The 25433-nt window shown below is 39.8% G+C and overlaps 2 protein-coding genes across 3 annotated transcripts; both read left to right on the top strand.

Moving 5' to 3' along the window:
* Nucleotides 1-2806: 2806 nt before the first annotated feature.
* On the top strand, nt 2807-8128 carry LOC129367688 (G-protein coupled receptor 22-like). Its single transcript, XM_055042324.1, has 3 exons — nt 2807-3186; nt 3982-4982; nt 6012-8128. The coding sequence occupies exon 3, from the start codon at nt 6016-6018 to the stop codon at nt 7330-7332; it is 1317 nt and encodes a 438-aa protein (XP_054898299.1). The 5' UTR covers nt 2807-3186; nt 3982-4982; nt 6012-6015; the 3' UTR covers nt 7333-8128.
* A 12872-nt stretch (nt 8129-21000) lies between these two features.
* Nucleotides 21001-24709, top strand: bcap29 (B cell receptor associated protein 29). 2 transcript variants are annotated; one of them, XM_055039516.1, is made up of 8 exons: nt 21001-21301; nt 21631-21732; nt 21940-22040; nt 22934-23081; nt 23166-23301; nt 23771-23867; nt 24305-24405; nt 24494-24709. In XM_055039516.1, the coding sequence occupies exons 2-8, from the start codon at nt 21641-21643 to the stop codon at nt 24527-24529; spliced, it is 711 nt and encodes a 236-aa protein (XP_054895491.1). In that variant the 5' UTR covers nt 21001-21301; nt 21631-21640; the 3' UTR covers nt 24530-24709. The 2 variants fall into 2 exon arrangements, with proteins under 2 accessions (XP_054895491.1, XP_054895499.1); XM_055039524.1 differs by lacking the exon at nt 21001-21301 and adding an exon at nt 21304-21400.
* Nucleotides 24710-25433: the final 724 nt, after the last annotated feature.

The raw sequence follows: 25433 nt of genomic DNA, 5'->3' as shown, positions 1-25433 counted from the left end.
TCGCACATTAAAAGGGTTGACACTGGTGTCAATAATGGACTCCATCAGGACTCTCAGACTGACTGGCTGCTAAGCTCATTATGCCACTTCCAATATGCATCAATTAAAGCCCACATTGTAAGTGGGACACGGAAAGTAGCTGTTGCACATTAGCATTCAGTGACTAAATGTTGTTTTCTGACATCTCCTGAAATTGCAGTTTTTGACATTCAAACAGAGAGGGAAATGTACAGCCTGACTTTTTTCAGCATGAATAACATTTTGAATTACTCTGTTCCGGCCTTTTACGTTTTCCCCAACAAGATGTATCTGTTTTACTACAGATCTTATGTAAAGCTGCTTCTGTTGGCAAAAGCACTTTAAAAATCACAGCACCCTGGAAAAATGATGATTCAAAATCTGTAAATTTGGAATAAATTCAGTTTTTTACCTTGGAAATATTGTTCTAATAAACTGAGTGGAGCAAATATTGTTCCAGCCTTTGGAGCGAAACATAACCATGTGCTAAAAATATATATATGAAATCAATTCACAAGCAAACAAACTACCATTTTCATTGAACTTATGATACTCATTCAGTCTCTTTTCAGTGCTTCTGTCCAACAAGTGGCATTTGGAGACAGTTTCATATGTCCAATCTGTATGGCAGCTTGTTTTGTTGAAAAAATAGGCTGTTCTCTTGCTCACTGTGTGCCACGCTCCAGCAGTAAAAAGGGGCAATTTGTGTTGTAACCATGTCTTTTATATGAGTTATTGATTCTTGAGGAAAGCACAGTGTACTTCTGGTCGTTTGTCTGGGATCTGCTTGTTTTCAAGTTAACAAGAGCTGGTTGAGTCTTCTACTCATTTCAGTTCAGTTGATTCATAAAATCATCTTGGGTGCAACACACAGAAGACAAGCAAGCACGGCATTAACCTGTGCGAAAACAATTCAGATCAATCCCATTTATTATTCATAGGTGGATAGATACCGCGATGGACTGGCGACCTGTCCAGAGTGAACCCTGCCGCTCGACCATTGACCGCTGCACCATTGACCGCTGCAGATAAACACCCCGAAAGGATAAACATTGTAGAAAATGAATAGATGGACGGAGGTTGATGAATAAACCAAGTCCCCAAAAATGAAATTTAAAATTCTTGCAGCTCATAAAAACATTGCTGTGAGAGTATCTTGAATTTTCACTTCCTTCCAGTTGAAGCCAAAATAAAAAACAAAAACTTATTGCATGTATCTCACCACATTTTGAGAACGTCTAACACAACTGAGCACCAATAACCATCAAGGAGGGCTCTAAGATAATCTCTGAATTAGTCATTTGTGAATAATCTGAATGCTATTGAAAAGTCAACACACTCAATTCACCACATTAAACACATTATATAGATAAATTAAATACAGACAGATGTTTTCAAGCCAATATCTCTGTGAATGATGACGATTTTTCATTACCAAACTACAGTCAGACTACCGTTCTGAAACAGCGTAGAAAATTGACGTCATTCACAACTTCTCCTTCTCTTCGCTGATTGGATCTGTTGGAATCCTAACAGAGAAATCCCCTTCTATGGGAGAAAGCCCAGATGGAGCACTGAAGGTAGATGAGAATCAAGGGGAATAGTGTAAAGAGACGATGGCCAGGCGACACCTAACACTAACTGTAGTGAATCTAATTACTATCGAGTTAAACTGTTCAATCTCATTTATTGACATTTGTGCATTTAGATAAAAAAAGAATTAAGAGAAGATCAATGTGGCATAATGACACAAAGGTGTCAGGTGACAAGTATGGGTTTCTTCAGCATTATTTGTAAACCATGGCAAAGAAAAGGCGTTCATCAAAACTTGGCCTGATGCAGACATGTGCCATGAGTTTGACACGTTTTCACAAAATGATCATATCACAAAAAACAATATATGTCACACGCCTTTCCATGCTAACTCTGTTAAGAGTCCAAGTTACTCTGTCATTTTTTCTAACCATAAATCTGGATATTTTGACTTATGAGTGCACAGAAGGCATAATTAAATTTTGTCCATTAAGCAACCATCCAGCGCCAAAAGATAAGAGTCCGGTTTTGTTTGTTTATCTACTAATGCAAAAAGATTTAAGAAAACATTTCTGCCTTTCTGGGAAGAGAGAAAAGTTGCCAGGATAGCCTCTGGTCATGGTTGCACCTGACAAAGGAACAGAGGATGGTCAACCCCCTGCCGATCGGATCGAGTTACTAAATTGCCACTATCAGTCAGAGCTGCAGCCCTCCATCTCTCCTTTTTTCTGACTTCAGTCCTTCTTGCATCATCCATCCATTTCTCCTACTCAAAGCTGCCAGAATCGATCTCTCCTCTGACAGCCCTGTTGTCTCTCGTGCAAACTTACATAAGTGCAAAAGAAATTAGTTCAAAACAAATGCTGCTCCTCTTTCCCGCCTCATAATCCTTCACAAGCACATTGCTCGTTCACTACATGGTGTCAGATCCGATAATTACAACCATTGTAGCGTTTTCATCACCTTATCTCTAAAAAGTCAGTGTCTCTGCAGCATTGTTTGCATGTTTGCACGCCGACGTCAAAAGTCACAGAGCAAAACACGTTTGGAACATTTTAAACAAATGCCTAGGGGTTTGCACAGGCAGCAGTGGGGAAGCGAGGACAGAGGCAGAACTACGAGAAACACCTCCCCTTGCTGGTGAGAAAAGAGTTAAGCCTATTACTGCAGACCAATCAGGACTGGGGGAGCACTGCAAACCGCCGCAGTAAGAGAGAGAGAAAGAGAGAGGGGGAGCAAGGATGTGAGGGAGGAGGAGGAGAGCGAGAGTGGGAGATGCAGAGATACCAGGAGTGTGATGGTGTGCACTCTAATCCAGAGGAAGCGTAACAGAGTTAGTTGGATGTAGATTATTCACAAAATCTAAGCTGATGTCAAAAATGAAGACCAGAGGAGGAAACAAAAATGTCACATGTCCATGAAGGACAACTCTTTGCTGGACTTCTTCTAAATGGGGCGCATGAAGAAAACACTGAGGACTCTTGGCTGCTCCAAGGAAATCAGCTGTGATTCCTTTAGTGCTCCTTGAAATCAACAAGAATCATCACCAGTCGACCTGCAGCTGTTGCAGCGATGGGAGGAGAGGATACGGTGTGGTGACCGGAGCGGCTCTGGAGCCTCTGTTTACTCCACATGGTGAGCTTTGCTGTGTTTCGTTAGGACAGTGCACACTTGTAGGCTTGATTTAAAGTCAGACTATAAATAATGCGGGCAAGATGGCAGATGTAGCCCTATGTGCACAGTCTTTGGTCCGGCACGTTTTCAGTTGCATTGTATTTTATGAGCAATGACTCAATAAGCTAAAGGTTTTTGGTGTCTTCACTTATAAGTTTGGATGTGTGTGCGTCTTGTGGTGAACATGCACTCTGTGAAACAAGAACTTCAACTGAGTGCTTTATTACAGTGTGTGCAATCACATCTTTATGCTATAGAGGCATCACACTCACCAAACATTTCCCCTGATGTTTTAGTGCGATTGAGTCAAGTGAAGGAATCTTCTTTGGCTGGAACAACCTTGAAAAGGGGACAAGGCGTTTCTTTGACGAGATTACATGGACAACATGGAGAGACACGCAAAGTAAGCGTGTCTTTATGACAGACTCCCCAAAGGGATCACTCTGTACTAAAGCTTCAAGGCAGCCAGTCCGGTCATCGGCGCTTTATAAGTAGCAAACTGTCTGCCAATAAGTCTTGCATCTGAAGACAGGAGCATGAGATGTGTTGGCACAACAATCAGGTGAAGTCCATGTGGTGCCGCGGAGGAACTCGATGAAAGATCAGAGGCTGCGATCTTTGTCATTAAGCATTTTCTTGTTGCTTCTTTGCTGAGAATATGTTTACAGTCACTCACACATCCCCCACCTTCTCCCTCTGCTGTCTCTCACTCCCCCTGTCACATACTCTCCTTTTTTTTCCCCTTTCTCACTTCAGGTTACTGTAATCCAAAGACATACAAATGAAGGATATACGGATGACATCCTGCTCTGCGATTTCAAATTGATGTCAGAGATTGCTGCTCTCTGGCTGAAGAAGTGACTTCCATTACTTCACGATAATGACCTTCTCGTAGACTGCTGAGTCGAGCCACAATGCGTCCACTTACCGGCGATCACATGTGTCATGGTAATTGGACGTCCATGTGGCAGCAAAGTCTCCGATGATTTAGGGGAAAACTGGAGACCTGAGCGTGGTTCACAAGTCAATGTTGGCTGGAGCCAGAGGAACAAAGACTGGCGTGAAGGCTGGAGAGTGAAGGCCTCTTCCATTAGCGCTCCCTGGGGAGGCAAAGGCCTCGACACCGTCTGGATGTACTGACCTATTCCCAGCACACTCTGAACACCACCTTGCTGCGTGCTGGGGAACAAACAATAGCAGCTTTTTCCTTTTGGAGTTTAACGTGACGTTTGGAAGCATTTACCACATTTACACATCTAAGACACATATCATTATCTGTGAGCTGGAATAAAAACAGAAAAGGAACAAGGCACACACCTGGGTGCTTCATGAGTTACATATTCCAGTAGAGAGCTAAAGAAGACTTTTAAAAAATATTTTCTTGGTTGGCTTGAGTCGCTTCGAATTGGGAATATAATATTTTAAACAGAGGGATTCTCTGACATCTTACACTTTTTTCAACTGATCTGTCAATGCTTACATCTTCCTCAAAGCAACCCTTCCCTGACCATAGCTCTTGCTTTTTGGCCGTGGAGCTCAGACAAAAAAGCTGGAATTTTTGGCGAAAAGCTCAGGTGCTTTTCTGCACCTCTGGGATGGAGTGAAGGGAAAAGCCTCGCTGGGCTGGGGGGGGCTCTGCTAGAGCGGAAACATTTCCACCGGCTATGTTTGGATGCGATGCGTCTCTCTGTGGATCCAGCACGGACTGCCTGCTCTGATTACACAGTCCTGGTGTTCAGATAGTTCTGGAGCAAAAGGTAATTAAAACTACCTTTGCTTTTTCCTGTGTTACCTAGAATAATGTTGGGGAATGATATCAACTGTGTGCATGCAAAGCTGTTGTTGCAGTGTCTGCAGAGCCGCTCTCGAGGCTTTTTATGACTACATGAAATCAAGACCTTCGCTTAAAACGACTGAGATCTTTTGTGGGTTTATTTAGATGAAACACATTTCTGTTTCTATTTTCGAAACAGAAAAATAGAAACAGAAAATATGCCTCGGAGAGATGGAGGCATATTCAGTCAGAGTGGAGCTGTTTTTTTTTATAAGTCACTCTGAATATTTCTCAGTAATAAAAAGTGAAATCTGTAACCAAATCACACTTCGCTACTTAAGCATTCACGTAAGATACTATTTTTTAATGGCATACAGTCTAAAGACGCACCAGGTGTATTTCTGAGCTGTGATCAGTCAGCCGGAAACTCAAAAATCTGATGCATACTTTAGGGACTGCACACAGAGACGGGTATTTACAGTTACTCAATAGGATTACAAAGCTCTACTGCGAGTAGGATGCGGAGGCAGCTTTAAACCTGTAATCATTGTCTTTAAACAATAACATCCACTTCTAAAGCGATACCACTCCAGCACACTTACTGTTCGAGGTCCTCGATCAAACACTGCTCTTACCAGGAGGGCTCGTAAAACGTGTTTCGAAAGCTGTTCCTTCAGATTTTTAAAGTCCAATCGAAATCTCCTGAAAATGTTTATTAGCAGAATAAAAGTCGCAAATGGGCCACTAAAGTCTGAACGATGCATCTCTGTAATGCATTATTGCTGATACATATGGTAAGAAAGCAACTGACGAGGCAGGTCAGGACATTTAACTAAGACTTATTGTTAGTGTGTTGTTCTTTGCAATGACATCACAAACTCTAGCATTAAATCTGATGGGTTTTTTTTTCGTGTTTTGTTTTTTTACTGTCTGGATAAGAATGAACAAATACAGATTTTTGTTACATTTACCATCTACTTTATAAGTTCTTTCTTCTTCTACCTACTTGCAGGATAATGCATATTTTTCCCTGCCGACAAAAAGAAGACACCATGAGCAACGTCACGGTCACTGACAACACTGAGCCCATCAGCAGTGCCATGAGTCCGGCGGCCCCCGACCCGTACCCTTACCCTGTCAGTTTTCAGATCTCCCTGACAGGCTTCCTGATGCTGGAAATACTGCTGGGTCTGAGCTCCAACCTCACAGTGCTTGCACTTTACTGTATGAAGTCAAATCTCATTAGTTCTGTCAGCAACATCGTCACCATGAACCTTCACGTGCTGGACGTACTGATCTGTGTGTGCTGTATCCCCTTAACCATTGTGGTGGTGCTTCTCTCCCTGGAAAAAGACATGGCCCTCGTCTGCTGCTTCCACGAAGCCTGCGTCTCCTTCGCGAGCGTCGCCACTGCTGCCAACGTTCTCGCTATCACCCTCGATCGCTATGACATCTCTGTGAAACCGGCCAACAGGGTGCTAACCATGGGTCGTGCGCTGGCGCTGCTGGCTTCGATTTGGGTGCTGTCCTTTGTTAGTTTTCTTGTTCCCTTTATTGAAGTGGGCTTCTTCGCTCACGACAACACTGAGCTGAACCAGACAGCGTTGGAGAACGGGGTCCTCAGCAACGAGTACGACACCGAACCTGGCCTCTATTATCACTTGCTGGCTCAGATCCCTATTTTCTTCTTTACGGCAATTGTCATGCTAATCACCTACTCCAAGATCCTGCAGGCACTCAACATTCGCATCGGTACACGTTTCCACGCATCACAGAAGAAAAAGGCTCGCAGGAAAAAGCGTCCGTCCATGACGGCCATGTCAACACAACAGGAGGCCACAGATGCATCCCAGAGCAGCACCAGCCGCAATCCCACACTGGGCATGCGAACGTCCGTCTCCGTCATCATTGCCCTGCGGCGGGCCGTGAAGCGCCACAGAGAGAGGCGAGAACGCCAAAAGAGGGTTTTTAGGATGTCCCTGCTGATTGTGTCCACCTTCCTGCTGTGCTGGACGCCGATCACTGTTCTCAACACGGTCATCCTAAGCGTGGGCCCCAGTAACCTCATGGTGAGGTTGAGACTCGGCTTCCTGGTGATGGCTTACGGGACCACCATCTTTCACCCACTGCTCTACGCCTTTACAAGGCAGAAGTTCCAAAAGGTCTTGAAAAGCAAGATGAAGAAGCGTGTGGTGTCGATCATCGAGGCTGATCCTACACCGAACAACGCAATCATTCACAACTCCTGGATCGACCCAAAGAGGAACAAAAAGGTGACGTTTGAGGACAAAGACGCACAGCTGAAATGTCTTTCTTCTGAAGATGTGGAGTAAAGAAGCTCGCAATGTTAAGGTGAAACCCAGCCAAAGCAGCTAAAAATGACTTCAAGCCATCATGAAAAAGGGAAAATTGTATTCCAAAGCAGTCATGTAAAATACGATGTGCAATATGTTGTACAAATTTAGAAGGTGGATAATTTATTACTATTTATTGAGAATTGAAATAAGTTTCATAGATGTATTATTGGACTGTAGATATTGCATGGCCTTTTGTAACAGCAGCATCAACACATTATGTACATACAGTTACATGTACAGAATAGGTTAAACGAGATATTTAAACAGAGAGAGAAGTAGGAATTGTTCTGTAAACGTATATTTATAATAAATTTTGTGTTCACACCCGATGCAGCTTCCTATTCTCCACTCCCTCAGGAAAGATGTTTGTGAATCGGTAACAGCTGTGAGATTACACACATTTGTCTTGTTGCCACTTTTCTTTGACACCAGTCCCAGCGGTCTCCAGCGACCGCTAACCTTATTGCTTGGGAGCGTTTGAGAAGAAGGCTCTTAGGCTGAAATTTGACAATAAATACAAGGCAGCAACAAAGACAGGTCATATGTAGTGCAGGTGTGAAGGCATAAATATGTTCAGGGTACAAAACGTGGTGAAATGATGGTGAGACAAACAACTTCAAGGATTTCTAAAGACTAGATTTGGGAGTACATGTTTGAATTTACAGGAGACTTTCTGTCATCCAGAAAAACGATATACTGAGGGAGAAAACATCACATACTCCTCCACTGGAGTTTTGTGTAATTGTCTTTTTGCAAGTGTCTGAAAAAACAAATGAGATATGAGATTAAATTCTTGATTTATCAGCATTGAAAGACCTCGTTTAAATGGATTGCTTTTCAGGGATTTTTTTTGGGGGGGGGGGCATTTTTTAGAGAGGTCTGGGTAATTTTCTAAGCTTAATATTTGCCTATTTCTTCCATTCCAACACCAGTTTTAATGTTTTAATATGTGACCACCGACTTGTGTTGAAGGTTCAACCTGATGGCCCTGATTGGCACCACGGCGCGATGCTATTGTGAAACAGGAAGATGCTGGAACAACCGTCCCTCTGTCCACCGTGAGGACAGTTTCATTTCAACATTGACTGAGAGAGTGCTGACCAAGACAAAAGCGTCTGCTCTAAAATTAGCACCTTTAAACTTGGATCAAATGTACAGCCGCCAACACAGGCTGTCCCTTTGCCCTCTGTAAAATTGAATACAATAAAACGGGACAAAGATGAAGCTATTTGGCTTCAGTGACAAGCACTTTCTCTAGGGTCAAGGTTGAGGCTTTCAAAACTTGAGAACGCTGTGCAATCTACCAAAGATAGTGGTTGTGGCATTATGCTGATGTCTGTTTTGCAGCACAAAAGGGATGCTGTAAAGAAAAAGTCAGACGACTTCCGTATTCTTCACCTTCCCCTCAAATTCACACCTGGACGGTTGGAAACTCGACACGAACCTGGACACACAAGCCGCAGAACAACGATCGCAGCTTCACAGTAAAACTGGTTTTGGAATAAATTAACCTTATTATTTAAACAGTCGCATCCTTAAACCCTTTGAAAACATGTGGATTGCACTTAAAAGCTGAGTTTATGCCAGGATGACGACACATATGAACGAGCTGTTCCTGTTGTATTAAGAGCCAAATATCGAGGAACAGAAGAAGTCTGTGCTTTTCCCACAATTCCATAAAGAGGACTTAACTAAATGCAAGTGAAGGTGAATGTACATATTTTAACCTCAATGTATAATTTGACCTTCTGTTGGATAAGACAACATGTTGAAGTTTCTAAAAGTCACAGAATCATCTAAATAAAGAATGGTTCAAACAAGTCAGTTAGGTAGATATTCATGCGCACGATGAGAACATGAATACTGTACACAGAGAAGAGCAGGGGATGTTGGTTTTGAAATAAAAAAAAGAAAAAATACATGCTCAGGAAGTACTGTTTAGAGTTCTCCAATCGCACACGCATTCCACAGACACAACAGAGCGCCATGCTTCTCATCATCCTGGCTGACACAAACCAGATGTAATCTCATTCTGGTCTGCCTCTTCTTTTTTGTTTTTTTTTTTCCCTGCCATTGATTTTTTTGTCACTGAAAAAGCTATCGCAGACTAATTTTAAGATGATGAATTGAGTGTAACGCAAGGCAGAGAAGAGACTGTGACGGTTTAAATTAAAACAAAGATTTCAAAGAGACTAAAAATGTTTATTACTCGCCTCCTGCTGTAATGAAGTACTTCACTGCCTGCATGTGACTAATAATGCATGCTTTTTATCATATGTCATTGAAGGAGGCAGTACAATTGTTCTCCCTGAGTTATTGCAGCTTTGTATTTTGGTCTTTGTGAACGACTTGCCCTAAATAGGTGGAAATATTCTATCCATAGAGCTGCAGAAGAGAAAAAAAGAAACCTCTATCTAATGACATTCACTGTGTGCTTTAACAGTAAATCTAGATGCAGAGTCACATACAATTTCTCATTTGTTTGGCTATCATATGAATATGAGAGGCATCCTTCATTTCGTCCTCAGGTCAAGAGTCTTTTTCTTTGTGAAGTCCAAAGAAAAATGTAGAATTCTCATGCATACAAAAAAAAAAAACCTACCCACAATCCCCCTTGCACGCTGCCTCCACTCTTCATCTCCTTAATGAACCCATCACATGTGCACCTTTGCTGTCTCACATATGGCAGAAAATCGAGGAGCCCTTTTGAATCCACAAAGCACGAAGCTGTTGGCTACCAGACTGATTGCACAGCCTCAATCAAATGCGTGTCTGGCTGTCAGCGCCTGGTTAGTGGCACTGCAGAGAAAATTGATGTGGGAATATTGAGGCGGGCAAGGATCCTTATGGGTCTGCTTTAAAGCAGCAGCCAGGATGCTACGGTGCCTTAAGGGCACATCTGATTGAGAGAGAAGATGGGATCAGAGCCAGCAACAGATTAGCAGGCAGAAGAGGGAAACTGACATATAAAGATGAATATTTATATAGTACTGAGGATATTTTAAATCGTAGCATCAACAGCGGAGAGTCATAACTAGCAGTTTTTGAAATCTGAAACGTCGCTCTCTAACCAGGGCGGGATGCCCTAGAGGTAGCCTCTAAAAAAGGGGCGCCATCTGCCGCAGGCGTCGATTCAAACCCACCTGGGGACGTTTCATGGCTACTTTGACAATCAACGTTTTCAAGTCATTTCCTAAAATGTGACTCCAGTGGATAATACCAACCAACAGGAAGTCAGTTCAACTGATTCTGGTTTGGTGCAGAGTAATGGCGACATTTCAGGAGACATTGTGTCCCCATTATGAGGGACACGATGGGACCAAAACCTAAATATTGCATCATGAAACATTATTGGATAGTAATGTGGATTTTGTTGAAATTAAACGTAATTTTCCTCAGTGCATAAATTAGCTGCTTAACAATGAAGCAATATACATAATAAAATTGTTTATGGATAAGAAATGCAAGTATGATGTGATGGAACTGCACACCACAGGGGCAAGATGGAGGTACAAATTACCATTAATTAATCCTAAGATCTGTTGCTGAGTGTTATTAAATAAATTCACTGTAAAGTCTAAATTATATTTAATTACTGCCAATTGTGTTGCCTTGAGGAGTAAATAGATTAGAGCTTTCCTCAAATGCTTGGTCCTATTAAGAATTGTTAATATCATCTGACAAATATACTTGTTAAAAATAAATCTGTGGTTGATTGACGGCTGCTTGACTTTGAGCTCAGAGTGGTTTAAAAAGAAAATCTAGGTGGTACAATGTAGACAAAAACATTTAGAGGTTGTTTCCTCTACATGTGTCTAGTCCATCTCTTTGTGGTCACTCCTTCAAGAACTGGCGTATAAATACCGTCGTTTGCTCTGATAATGATCTGAAAAAATTAAATTGAACTTAAAAAATATTACTAACAGCAGATTTGGGCATATTTTCTTTCAAACATTAGGATGTTTTTAACATTTTCAATTTATAAATGATAGTTGAGGATATTTGTGCTTTTTTTTAATCAGGTTTCCACTGATTTTTGGGAGTCAGATGCTTCGATGACAAGTTGCAAAAATAAACAAACTGCATGAACCAAAGTCATGTATTTTAAACCACAATAGGCAGGTATGAAAATGATATACTATTTGGGATAGTGCAGCCCCAAAAAATCTTGTCCAAAAAATTTTATTTGCAGACTTTCTCAATTTTAACAGAGCATTGGTGCAGGCAAAGCCCACTGCAGTTCGGACATGGGTTGCATTAAAGTAATAAATCAAAAGACGAGAAAGGGCAGACATTCAGTCAGGCTTGAATAACTATTTCACATTTTTTACAGCTTCACTCAGACTTTCCCACTGAAGTGGTGGACAGAGTAATAGGAGGAGTGGGAAATGTGCTATTCACATAAAACTGCAAAGTGCAACGATAAGGTGAACATAAATCGATTTTGTGACGTAGAAAATGTTGCAGCAACAATAATTCTTCAACATTTGAGAATTATACATGACATTTACAAATTGCAACCATAGAAATCTAGTGAGGCTCCTTGGATGAAAAAGATATGAGTCTGCAGATAAAATTAACCAGCAATATATGGCCTCAGTGCAAACACTGACCTTATGCATTCAGGTTATTTTTTTTGTCTTCTATTTTTAGTTTTGCCCTTTTGAATTCGCCTTGATAGTTGTAAGCAGTGGATTTGCATTTGAACTACAGTGTTTCAACCAGACGAGGTTCATAATGTAAAACAACAGTTTTTCATTGGCTTATGGCATATGAAGGATTATTTCTTACAAATTATCTCCAGTCACGTGACAAATAATCCTCCCCATTTGCAAATTATGGAAGCCCTGAAAAAATAATTAGCATAATAAAATAATAATATGTTATTATTTTATTTTATTGGGATGAGTTTTCATTGTCTTTTTTTGACTGTGACACTATTAACAGGAAATATTTATACTTCTAGAATAAATCAACAAACCCTGGACTAAAATTATTTTCATGTGAAGTAACTTATTATGTTCCTGAAAAGAAAGAGGAAAGGGGGGAAAAAATGCAACGTACGAACCTGATATTTTCCTAAATTTAGATTTGTACCTGTACATCTAAAATCAATAAAACACAAAAATCCTTATGAGCAACTGGATAAAGCAGAGCAATAAAATTATTCTCCTTCAATGTGTTTTAATAGATATTAGCAACCATACTCAATAATCACTGCACCACTCTCTCTATCATATTGCATTGTTCAGTAATCACATTAAAAAACATTGTAAATGTTTTATATAAATGACCACAAAACAAAACAAAAATAAGAAAAGAAATAATATTGTTAATAAATATGTGTTAGGAGTAGATTTAAGAAGAGTTTGTAACATTAAGTAACAAACTATTTCGGTTAATTAGTATTAGTATCAAACAAACTGTGAAAGCAATGTCTCAATAATTATAATAAACAGTTATGTGATAATTCTGATAATAATAGGATTTTTTCTACAGCCTTTCATGTTGTGCTTGCAGTGAGAAAAATCCTGTTGTTTCTGGAAGTTATTTATCATCATCATTTAAGATATAGATGTAATTTGACGGAAAACGTGCAAAGCTTTTCTTAAAGAGCGTATTTGTCGTTATCGACTCCACTATCAATACACACGTCTGTTTTACATACCAAGGTCCACAAGAGTTAAGTGCAGCCTCCTTTACCACCTGAATATATCACCGAGTATGTTTTTAAAGGGTTGATCTTGTAAAATATCCAAAGGGCTTCAGGGTGTGTCATAACATGTTGTGATTAAAACAAGGCACTGACCTGTGATTAAAGTTTTGCCTTGGCCTCATTATCATCTTTAAATATAACTTCATTTTAAAGCCACAGTACATTAAGCAATTTGATCACTGGAGGCAAAGCAGAAACAACAAAGCAATTGTCTCCTGTTGATTATGCTCTATTTAGCATGAACAAGATGTACATATTGTGTGGAATATTCTCATTTATCGACTCTCTGACTGCGGATATTTCCCGAGTTACAAAAGAGTTAAATCTGAGCTGAGTGGTCTGTTGGAGAAAATCTCTTGCAAGGAGAAATAAACGTATTGTCAAAATAAAGGATTTAACATAGCAAACAGGTAAGAGCTTAACATAGTTACTGTTTCAGCAGGCGGCAAATCATTCAACCCTAATTGATGCGGTGAGTAGCTTCTCGTTTCTTAAACAACCACAGCGAAAGGCTTTGTGTGGCTGTGTCATTCTTTTTCAGAAGAGTCAAATTATTGGCATGCATCTGTCGAAACAGCATCTTTTGCTAAATCTTCTAAAGTCTGGTTCAGAACATTGCAGTGTTTTATTAAAAAGTGAAAGAATAGTCTGGGACCGTATTTGATTTTTTAAGCTCTCGGTTACTAAAATGTCTTGCTAAATTTAAATGTGGAAAAAAAAAAAAAAGCACCAGAGCTCGTGGCGTTTTCGAATGCAAAGAATGTGGAAAGCATTTTATCCATGTGACTAATTAAAAAAAAACTTTAGCTTACATAGGAAGCACAGAACTTGAACTTCAGAGCAATAAAAGAAGGTCACATGGTCTAATAAGCTCAGATTTCCCCCATTCAGCTGTGAGGAACATAAACCTCTGGTGGCGATGCTACGATCTGTTGCTATTGTTCAGGTCGAGGTTCAGCACTGATGTGTGTCCAGCGAATAAGGTCAGCACGCACTGAATGAACCAGTTTTCTCCGTGAGTAGATTTCTTTTTCTCAGACGCCACAGACAGATTCCAAAATTACAATGTCAAGATTCATCGGGCTCAAATTGCACAGCGGTGCAACTTTCCCATCATCTTGACAAAATGAATGCATTTCTGGATGAAATTAAATGTTCTGCCATAGCAGAGGCTTATTGAAATGATGCCACTGTGAAAGCAATCAAAGATAAAGGCAGCAAAATATCAGCGTGTGGGACTTTTTTTTTTGGATAGAAAGTGTATATTTTCTGCATACTAACCAGTCAAGCACATTATCCCTGTTGCCTTTATGCATCTTTGCATATAATGGATACCGTAACACATCTACAAGATGCTCATGACCAGATATGCAGTCCAGGAAAGCTTAGACTATGTTAAGCTTCAGGAAATACTCTGACTTGATTAAAAATAATTTGAATCATTGTGTTTAAAAGTTGCGTCAACGCAAGAAAACAGACCAGCTTATGTCAACTAAGAGAAGTATGCCAGGCGCTTCTTAAAGGCTACGAAAGCCAAGAGGTTCTCCCGCAAATCGGTACAGGCCCTTTCTCCAAACACTAGAGAGACTGGATGTTTACATGTTATCTTATATGGAAGAGCCATAATAAAACTTTTGAACCTAATCTTTGGTAATGCGATCAATTTAATCACTGTCCCTGAAAAAAAGGGCTTTAAATCCTTTCAGGCCCTGAATTAGTCTGATATTCCTACCTGTATATGTAACAGGCCATCGCATTGTGTCAGTATAACAAGCTTTAGAGAGATTTATTAGATCCACTAGATCCTCTCACAATTCACTGAAGCCTCTTCCCATGTTCAAGTGGGCCCTTTGCGTGTCGACCACATCCAGCCTGCCGCTTGCTTCTGTTCGTATCACATGCATTATGTCCTTCGATCTCCCGGTCAATGGCTACCTTTTCTCAGTCGGCCAGCCCCAATTCAGGTGCCCTCTCTTCAGGGCCACTCTCTGTCTCACCACAGACACAGAATAAAAGCCGGGAAAATCACATTACTGTGTTCGTACGGAGCCTCTATTACATTAGGTCAGCGAACACTCAACTGTAATTCTGCTACTGTAGAGAAACAGAAAGTGAATTGAACACACCGGGCCGGCACAGCTTGACAAATTGTTGCTTGTGGTCATTTTCCAAATGTTACTCTCTCTCCGAGCCGCGTCTAGAGAGATGGAAGCGCATTGTACAGTCGGAAGATATACGACGTTGATAAAGGCAAACCTGTAATCTGTGGGCAAGAAAAGCCTTTTCAGAGGCAGAAACCAGGAACGGCAGACGACCAGACAATGGAGCCTGTCCTCTCCCAGCAATGACCTCTATGGCATTAGCGCGAGGCTAACACGACGCAAAGCGTGCGCTCGAATTAGTTTCACGCTCGCTGTTTTATGTTTTTATCAGCTGGCACAAGCATTCTCTTCTTTTTAAAAACTGTTTTGACAGAGAAGAGATGAAACAACATGCGTATTCAACAGTACGCTCAATTAAGGGTTGACAAAGTCTTTGCCATGAAAGATGCCGTTGTGAAGCAACTTCTTAGTTAAGAATCAGATGATTAGTTTTTCTGGCATATTTCTTTCCAGGAAAATAACAAACTGGAAGCATAAAGTCAAGTTTTGTGCTGACACGACCTGCTCGCTGACCTCTCTCTGTGTCCATTTCCATACCGTCTCCCCTTCAGCTCCTGCAGCTTTGCCCATTGCGTGTGCATATTCTCTCCTGTTTTTTTTTACTTATCTTTTTTTTTATGCCAGGCAGTGACAGAATGTCAGCTGCTGTGGGTAAGAGAGGATAGACAGCAGAACCAAGATTGCTCCCCTCCAGTTTTCCTTCCAGTGAATGACTGCTGTCTTGTGATTACACCAGCAATCATTTCTCAACAAAAAGAGATGTGAATAGGGCCGCCATAGCACCTTATTAACACATCCCTGTCGTTTGATCTGATGCGACACGCTGCGCATTCATATTCAAAAGAGACTTTTTTTCATGTTTTAACTATTCCAAGCCATTTTAATAGGAAGAAATAAAGTCGCAAAACAGAAAAATGTGTTCTCTTCTCCCGAGTGCCAATTTGTGCCTCCAACAAGAATAGAGGATATGGCAGCGCAAACCGTCATTTTGCAGAAGACTGTTCCCTTTTAGAAGAACCAGGCCAAGAAAGTTCAGGAAACATGCTTTTGTGATCTTTGTCTGCTGCAAAGACGGCGAAAAGTGCATGAGAACACCCTGTGTTATTCTCGTAGCTTACTCGCATTTATTGTGTTTCTCCCTGCCACTTCATTCAAACTAAATACAATTCTAACATGCCTTTTCCACACATATAACTTTTATGTGATGTGATCTCCAGCTAACCAAGCTGCCATAGATATTCCAAGATGGCTGCTAAAGTCGTAAATTAGACAGGGAGAGTCAAAAAGATACTTAGAGGTCAATATCCAAAATAGCTGCTGTGTTTATGAAACATAGAGTTGCAAGAATAAAATGTTTTTTTTCACAACAATTTATATTGCATTATGCAGAGCCCCCAAAGGGACGTGGAGGATTTTTTCTCTCTTTCTTTTGCGTTTTCTCGCCATACTGTACTGATCAGTTCATGAGGAATAATTGAAAACTGTGAGCCTTTCTTACCGTGGCTATCGTCCTCTCTGCTGTTAGATAAGGTTTTCATAAGGTTTTTCCATGTGTATTAATATCTTGTTGTGACACATCTGAAGCTTTATATCTGTTTCTGAATTACTATTCTGGGGTATTAAGTCACCTGACAGTTTTGATTGTGTCTCTCTTTTGTGTTGGTAGTCTGAATGGTTTAAGGGACGTTTTCATGTGCAGTTCCATCTCAACCTTGCACAAGCAGACATAAATATGCAGAGAATAAATAGATTTACAATCAGACCAAGCAAATGGAGTAAGCAGTAAGCGAGGAAACGTAAAAGAAAACTTTTTTTCCCCAGGTCCTCTAGAGGGCTCTGTAATGTTATATCAGTGGCCCACGGTGTCGTACACTCGCTCTTCATATCTTTGGTGTCTGACAGAAATGCACAATCTGCTTCTATTGATTAGCTTTTTTGCGGAAGTACAAATAATTCAGAACAGGAGAAAAGGCAATGCATGGCACACACTCTTTGGAGGAAGAAACCAGAATTGAATTGAATTCCTCTGCAGGATAAAATGATAATGGATGTTCTAATTACAGTGAAATGTCACACAGCAGTCGACAGCATGGTGCCAAGTAAAATGTTAAACCACAAGTGAAAGAGTTCTCCCTAAAGGTCACTTGTAGCACCGCAGTTAGATTTCCACAAAACGAATTTAAAGCACAAACTATGAAATACTTTCAGTAAACCGTTTGGTACCACTGAAAATAATGCAAACTTTTTCAGCAGATTGAAGGGCCACTATCTACTAAACGTTTTCAACACAGGTCTTTCAAATAAATACAATAGTACGCAATAAACAGGACAATGAATGTCTCTTTATAGCTTATATTAAGCCTGCAACAACTTTAATCTGCCATTATGGAGGGAAATAACAGATGATTCTGAATACGCAACAATAATGTGATCAAAGTAGCAATAATAGGGCCACTATAACGTAATAAAGTGTAATAATAGCAAACAAAAACATCGTACAGTCAATAATGAACAGTACGATGTATATACAGACCCTTTAAAAGGTTTATTTTCAGTTCACTGAGCGAAGCAAATTACATAAATTAATTACACACAAATTGATGTTTTCAAGCCCTTATTTAATTTAATTATTTAATGTATCAAACAATCAAGTTTATTTGAATATCACATTTCAGCAGTAAGGCGGTTCTAAGTGTTTCACATTATAAATATAGATACACTCATATTAAAGCATTTTTTTCTGTAAATGACACGTGGAAACTTTTGTCGGTTTGTGCTTAAGATTAATTTTGTTATGCAAGAACAAGTCAAGACAGTCATAAGATTTACAATCTATTAAATTGACGCAGTCAAACTCATTTCATTTTACCAGCTGACTGTAGCTGAGCTGGTTTTAATATCTAGGCAAGAAAGGAAGATGCTTTTTCTGCCACATTGCAACCAAGGAATCGGGTCTTTCTTTTGTCAATAAATAGTTACTAACAGCTAACTACAGCTTTTAAGTGGCTCTCAGGGGAAATGACTCATCTCATTAAAAAACAAAGCAACCTTTGGAGTGCTTGGGTTAAGGTTTTAACACACAAAAGAATAAGGAGGAGAAGAACTGAGAGGAACTTCACAAACGGTACATGGACACCCATGACTCAGCTATGCCTGAAAGCGCTGAGTTTCTACCAGTGGGTTTGTGTTCCAGCCATTATCCACAGTCGCTGAAATTGTGAGATCAAGGACACAAGCAGCTGAAATGAGTTTTCCCTCTGCTACCCCGAAGGGAAACAGAGGCGAGGTCGTTTATGTGTTCATTGAGCACTTTATCAGGTATGTCAAACTATTACTGGCTGGGATCTCCCTTTGCTCTCTCAAAAGTGCCTTTTTTCATAGGTTCTGCCACAAAAACCTTCAGGGATCATGTTGAAATTATTGCATCACGTAATTCCTGCAGGCCTTGCAGTTGGGCAGTGATGCTGCGTGGCTCCTGACACGGTTCTGAGCTGCGGTAACAACCATGTTGCTCATGAGAGTGGATGCTCCGCTCCACTCAGTCAGGTTGATTGTTTTGTTTGCTACTGCTGTTAATCAAACAATCTGTATATTCACCTGCAATGCCAATTGTCAACATGGAGGTTCACCCTGACGCATGCTAACTCTGAGCGATTGTTTTCTACAACAACGGAGATTGTTAGGCCAGAAAACAGAAGATATTAATAGTTTTAGAAATTACTGAAGCCATTTTTAGGACTCATTTTATGAACATCCTAGTTTTAAAGGACAAATCCAATAGAGGTGTTGAGGCATAACCTCAAACTTGTCATTCATTTTTGAAAAATTGTCATTACGGATGAAATAAAAATCTTTTCACAAAGAAGAGTTTCTCGCCTCACTCGTTATTGCAAAAGCTTGTTGGAAACTGTTGCAAATAAGAATGGCACCACCTGTTTTAAGCTTTAGGCTGCCAGACCAGATCAATGCTGATACCCTTTAAAGGAAACTGGGATTTAAAATTACGCTTAGATTTTCTGAGATTATGCTTGTTTAATGCAAACCTTCCCTTGACGTAAGTTAGGGTACAGTACCCTGAACTCTGCTGCTACGCTTTAGGAAATATCCCTGGAGACAGACATCATGGTACAATATGTCACTGTGTATGGCAGTGAGATCATTTAAATTTTTTTTTTTTTACCTTTTCTCACTACACAACCAGCTCAGTAAGTGATGTGCACTGGTAGGTCCACACAGGTGGTCCTTGGAGAAAACCATCATGGCTACCTCTCTGTGCAGAAGCAAATCAGTGGCCTCTAAAGCAGCGCAGAGACAAGCGCCGCATCTCACGTTGTGTCAGAGATGCTCATCCATTCCTACAAAGCTGTGACAGGGTGCAGCTGTAAACAGTTTGCAGCTGAGCGCTCCTCAGCCAGAAGCCAAAGACTATCGCAGTCATGAAGCTTTTTCACAGAGGAAGCCCGTGTGATTACAGTTTGTGAGCTAAAATATTGGAGAGGAGAGAATAGAAAGAATTGTTTCTGGAGCTAAGCGGCAAGAAAAGGCAATACTCATCCAAGAAATGATGCTGAATGCTAAATGTAATTATTTTTAAACTGGCAATATTTTTGTGGCATAAATTACTTTTAAGTGTTTTTGACTAAAGAATTATTGAAATGATTACCTGTGTTAAAAATTGACTGTAATCATTCAAAAAGGATTTTTTGATTTCAAATACGTTACCTGTTGGACGTGTATGTTTGTCCAAGAGGTAACATTGCCCCCTACTGGATATTGGAGGCATTTCCTGATAGGAATGTTGATAAACAGATGCGGAAATCTACAGAATCTACAGCTAGAATTTTTTTGAATGAAAAAACCTTAAAACAAGACCTGAGCACAGCGATGAAGTTGCTGAATGTCTTCAGATATTTTTGTTATTTGGAGTTTCTTTTAGAGAGTACAAAGAAAGTATTTGTACATAAAAATACTAGCATATGATTATACCTCAATCCGCTTTCCACGGATAATTTTCTCTAAAAAAAGAGCAAAAATTAAGTAAAGTTCACAGTTTTTTTAACCCTTTCTGAAAGCAGAAAGGCTTCAGAAAGGCAAATAACTTATTTCTACAGTTATTTGCAGACTTTTACTCACATTGATAACTCTTTTTCTGCAAAATTTCATTTTTTTCAAATATTTCACACACTCTGATGGTTTGCACAGATACACATGCACATCATGTATATTTTTAAAAAGTTATCCTACACAGTTGCACATTGGAAAATGGTATTTCTAACATGGTATCTTTATACTGTGATCTACATAGTATGATATTCTAAAATTTTTTACTTTTTAAAAAAATGTAACATGTTTTGTCTTTGTGTGGACTTTGATCCATTGCACCTGAACTTTCCCTCTGTGGGACACTAAAGTGCATTTTTGTTCTATTCTAAAAAATTTCACAAACAGAAATAAAGTATATTTCTGTTCAATGCGATCTGAGAATCACAGTGCTCGATTTATACAAAATAAATGAAGTTTTTATGAAGAGAGTAAAGTTTTATCAACTTTTTTATTATTATTTGTAATGCTGAGGTGTTTTCCAAGGAGGAAAAAATTAAGTTCTGATTGTTTTCAAGACTGTATTTCTTGAAAGAACCATGTTCTCCTAAATTGTACAAGCAAATAACACAAATTTGAATAGAACGGAAGAACAACAAGCAGCTTGAATCTATTTCGAATCAGCCGTCCACACTTGGTTATTTTTGCGAAGCAACGTGTAACATGAGATCACACCCGGCAAACATATTCTCTTTCACACAGGGAGAGACGGAGTCTCAAACCAAAAGAAAACTCTCAGTGTTTCTGTAGCCCACCACAAAGATTTCAGACGGGTTTTCACGCTCTGATCTTTCACTGAGTCCAAGGGGAATGACGAAGGAGGTCAGCTACAGAGTTTTTATTTCAGGCCTTGGCTGTTGTGACGTTCCCCAGCAGCTGTTGTGACTCTGTGTGAGAGCATGTGGATAAGCACCAGCGTGTGGGGACTCTCCAGAACTTTCCAGCTTAAACCTTAAACCTTTGCCTGGTAAGTAACCAGCTCTGTTTGCTGCCGTTCCTCTGAAAACCTTCAAAGTGCTGCTCAGAGGAGTGAGACAGGATTTTGAGTTTCAGGACAAAGTGACAGGTACGATCGTCCGCGAGTTGATTGGAAACAGAATCAGGGTGGCTGAGAAAGTAACACACAGATGTAGTTTAATATAGCAGGAAAAAGTAGCTTAGATTTAACTATACTGTTTACAACTGGGCTCAGGTCAGTTGAAGGGGGCCATGTTTCATCTTTAAACTCTTTACCGGGGAGCCACACAGAAGATGATCATAGATTTGTCTAATTTTCTGGCCGTTTATTCTCCACAGAAACGTTGCAATGACTCTCCAGTGGACGGCGGTGGCCTTCTTCCTGTATGCAGAGATAGTGTTCAACCTCATCCTGTGCATCCCCTTTATATCAGCACAGAGGTACCAGAACATGCTACGTTAACATTAGATCAACACTTTAATTGTAATTTTAGGCTTGTGCAGATCAGACTGTGCAAATCTACACTTTTGAGTCGACGTGTAAACAGTACAGGTCTATTAATTCTCCAGTTGATTGCATCTTTATTGTTTTGATAAATACTTCTACTGTCTGACATTAAAGAAACACGTTTTGTACCTTCTGTGCAGATGGCATTTAGTTTTCAACTGGAGAATCTGGAGCTGGTTATCTCCATACTGGAACAAGTTCTTCTTTGCGATGATAATGGCCCTTGTTGTTCTTTTTTGTGGTAAGGACTCGGCTGACAGAGAGTGCTCACATTCCTTGAATTTTCTCATATTTTGTGAGCTTATGGCACAAAGCTTAGCTTATTTCATTCATCTTTTCTCACGTATATTTGACACACCAAAATAAAGTGGAACTAAATTCTGAAGCAGGATTGTAACTGGTTTCTGAATCAGAAAAACATTGAATGCGTCCTGAAATAGGAGGCTTATGACTTGGTGATTGTATTTATGACAGTCTGTTCTATAGTACTGCAGGATGTTTAGTTTAATCACTGCTTGAATGTCTGAAATGAAGTGAAATACATAAATATTGGCTTGTTTTGATCATAGCTTTTATTACCAACAGAATAAAAAATCCCACAATTTTCAGTTCCTACCACAGGACTGCCTTCAACTTGAATGCAATGTCAATATTTCCAAATCAATTGAAAAATTAATGCAGCTGTTCTGTGAAGACCTGTGAGGTTTAGTGAAAAAACAACATTATGAAGACCAGCAGAAAGACCAGAGATAAAGTTGTGGGCAATCTGAAAGCAGGGTGATAAATTCAGGGTGTAAAGACATTATGGTATATTCTAGCTAAACCCAACCATATAAACTCCAGGACAACAATAAGATTGAATGGCCCAGTCAAAGTCCACAACCACAGTATATCCAACTGACAGCATGTGTCTGGAGCTGAAAATGAACTTTTATAAACTCAATTCATGCTGAGTGAGTCTGAACTATTGAACAAGGATGAACAGGATACTTTATGTTCCTGTGTTTCATAAAACATTTTCAGTTGCAGGTAAACATTTTCAGTTGCAAAATGTGAAAAGCTTTGCATGACTAAGCGACGTCAGTACGAACTCCTGCTCAACCTGTCACGTCTGCTTTCCAACCCTTACCTCAGACGCCATCCGAGAGGTGCAGAAGTACTCTGGCCCCGAGCCCACGCATGATGCCCACGCCAACCCAAACCTGTACGACCACGTCCACATGAAGCTATTCAGGGCCCAGAGGAACCTTTACATCTGTGGCTTCTCTCTCTTTCTCTGGCTGTGAGTGCAGAGCCAAACAAACGGCATCCTGAGGTCCTGCTTTGTCTGGATAACATGCAGTCAATTTGCCTTTCTGCTCTGCAGTGTCATGCGCCGGATTGTCACTCTGCTAAACCAGATTGCTGAGACTTCGGTAAACTCTGCAGGTCTTCAGGCACAGATGGATAATGCATTTAAAACTGCTGAGAAGCACCAGGAGGACAACCAGATTCTCAAAACAGTGAGAATTAATGATTTATATTTCTGCACTGATAGAAACCTTAAAACAAATCTATATCTTGCATGCATTTCTTGTTCTGATCAAAAGTTTTGCAGAAAAACTCTGTCATGTACAACTGAACCAAGATCTTTTTTTTTTTTATAGCTGATGATGTTTTTGCAGAGGTGGGTAGAGTATCCAAAAACTTTTCCAATAGGAGTAGCACTGCATCAATATACTTTTCACTCAAGTAGAATATGAAGAACATGAAAGTATTTCAACTTCTCAGAAACTGATTAGAAGATCTGATTTAATTGCTGTAATCAGACATACAAACTATTTTTTTGTTCAAATTCTGACATTTAAACTGAAAAAAAAATTAGGTAAAAGATGGCTGTAGTTATAAGATAATGCATTCTCTTATCCAATGTAAAAATGAAAAAAATGAAAAATAGTAATTTGTTAACTAAGGATGATCATGTTTGCTTAGGCTCTCCTGGAAAGAGAACAATCTATGCTGATAACCAATAATCAACTGAAGAGGGAGATTGAAAAGCTTCAAAGTCAATTAAAGGTTGCAGAGGAAGGTGAGTAGTCATTGCTTTAATTTGTTTAAATTAAAGTAATTAAAAAAAATCTAAACACAATCAAAACTTCAGTTTTTCCTAATTACCTGTTAAGGTTGTATTTTTGTATGTTTTGTGGCCGATAACAAAAAACACAAATAATTACATCCAATACAGTTCAATGAACAATCAGTGTTAAAGTAAAAACATCAAACCCAAATTTTCTTCAAGAAATATTCGTTTTCCTACATTTTTATCTAAAACTATCAGAGCAAGTTAAAAATGACTCTTACTAAACAAGACTCTTTCCAAACAAGACAACAAGCATAACTTCATTAAGCTGGATGAAAACTGAAGGTCTTCTCGACGCCCACTGGCTTCTGCCTTAAGTCATCTCTAACAGCTGTGGCAGATATTTTTATGACTCTTTAGAAACGATGGACTGCTTTTGTGTCCAGCTGTGCGAAGGTCTGACGCTGAAGTTGAAGCCATGAAAAGGCAGGCCAAAGGTCTGACACATGAATATGACCGACTACTAAGGGAGCACCATCTGCTGCAGGTTCGCCGCACGCAGCCCAAATCACAGAACATTTCCACCTCACTCACTGCCGCCATATTTTGTTGAAAACACTGTTCTCGATCCACAGAACCTCCAGAGGCCTGAGGACAAAAAAGATCAGTAATCACGCAGCTGTGATGAGACCTGGGTTGACCTCCGCCCCTCCCACAGACGAGATGACGCAGCAACAGCTGTCTTTGTCACAAATCTCTTCAGGTTTAGCTTCTTCTGGAGAAGATTGTTATGTAAAAAAAAAATTATGCACTATATTGAATGAATAAAAGTCCATTTTTGTCCATTTTGATTTGCTGGCACGGTAACATTTCAACACATATGCAAAAACTTCTTAGTTCATCTTAAAACCGGCTGGAAAAATGCTTTGAGAGTTTATTACTGATTATGATTTTTTTAATAGCATACGAGGTCCACAGATTCAAGATGTACTACTAGAAGACGTGCAATAATGCCCCAAAAAAGACCAAAAGACTCCAGAGTAGATACTTTGTAACGCAACGTCTCCTGTATAGAAAAAGACACTTTTAAGACACTGTCACTTTTAAAATAATTCAGAAATGCTTTTCTGTTGTTTCTTGTAGGTAACCAGCAAAACCGGGAGTGGAGTTTCAGTGTAGAGTATTCTCAATTGAGTGGAACGGATCCTTCTGCAAAGCAATAGAAACGGCGCTGGAGGAAGCAATATTTCATTGTAAATGTGAGGGAGGGCAGCTGTCCAAAAATATAAATATATCTAAATATAGCAACGTCCATATATTAAAGGATCGATTAATGTTGACAGCCCCGCTAAGTGGATTTAACGAAACAATGTTTTTAAATAATATTTATTTCCTGTGTTATTCCACTGAAGCACACAAAACTTAATCCATGAAATTATTTCTGTTGACTTTTGGGATTGTCATTGATATCTGGCGGCTGTTTCATGTCATTAAATGGTGACATATGCAATACCTGTTTCACCCATTGAGGAATAGGTGTTGACTAAACTCCATGATCCAAAAAAGACAGTGAAA

The sequence above is a fragment of the Poeciliopsis prolifica genome, unplaced genomic scaffold (genome assembly GCF_027474105.1).
Source record: "Poeciliopsis prolifica strain line A6 unplaced genomic scaffold, Auburn_PproV2 SCAFFOLD001, whole genome shotgun sequence".
Classification (NCBI taxonomy): Eukaryota; Metazoa; Chordata; class Actinopteri; order Cyprinodontiformes; family Poeciliidae; genus Poeciliopsis; species Poeciliopsis prolifica.
Note: the sequence above shows the minus strand (reverse complement) of the source record. Positions and strands in the feature narration are given on the sequence as shown.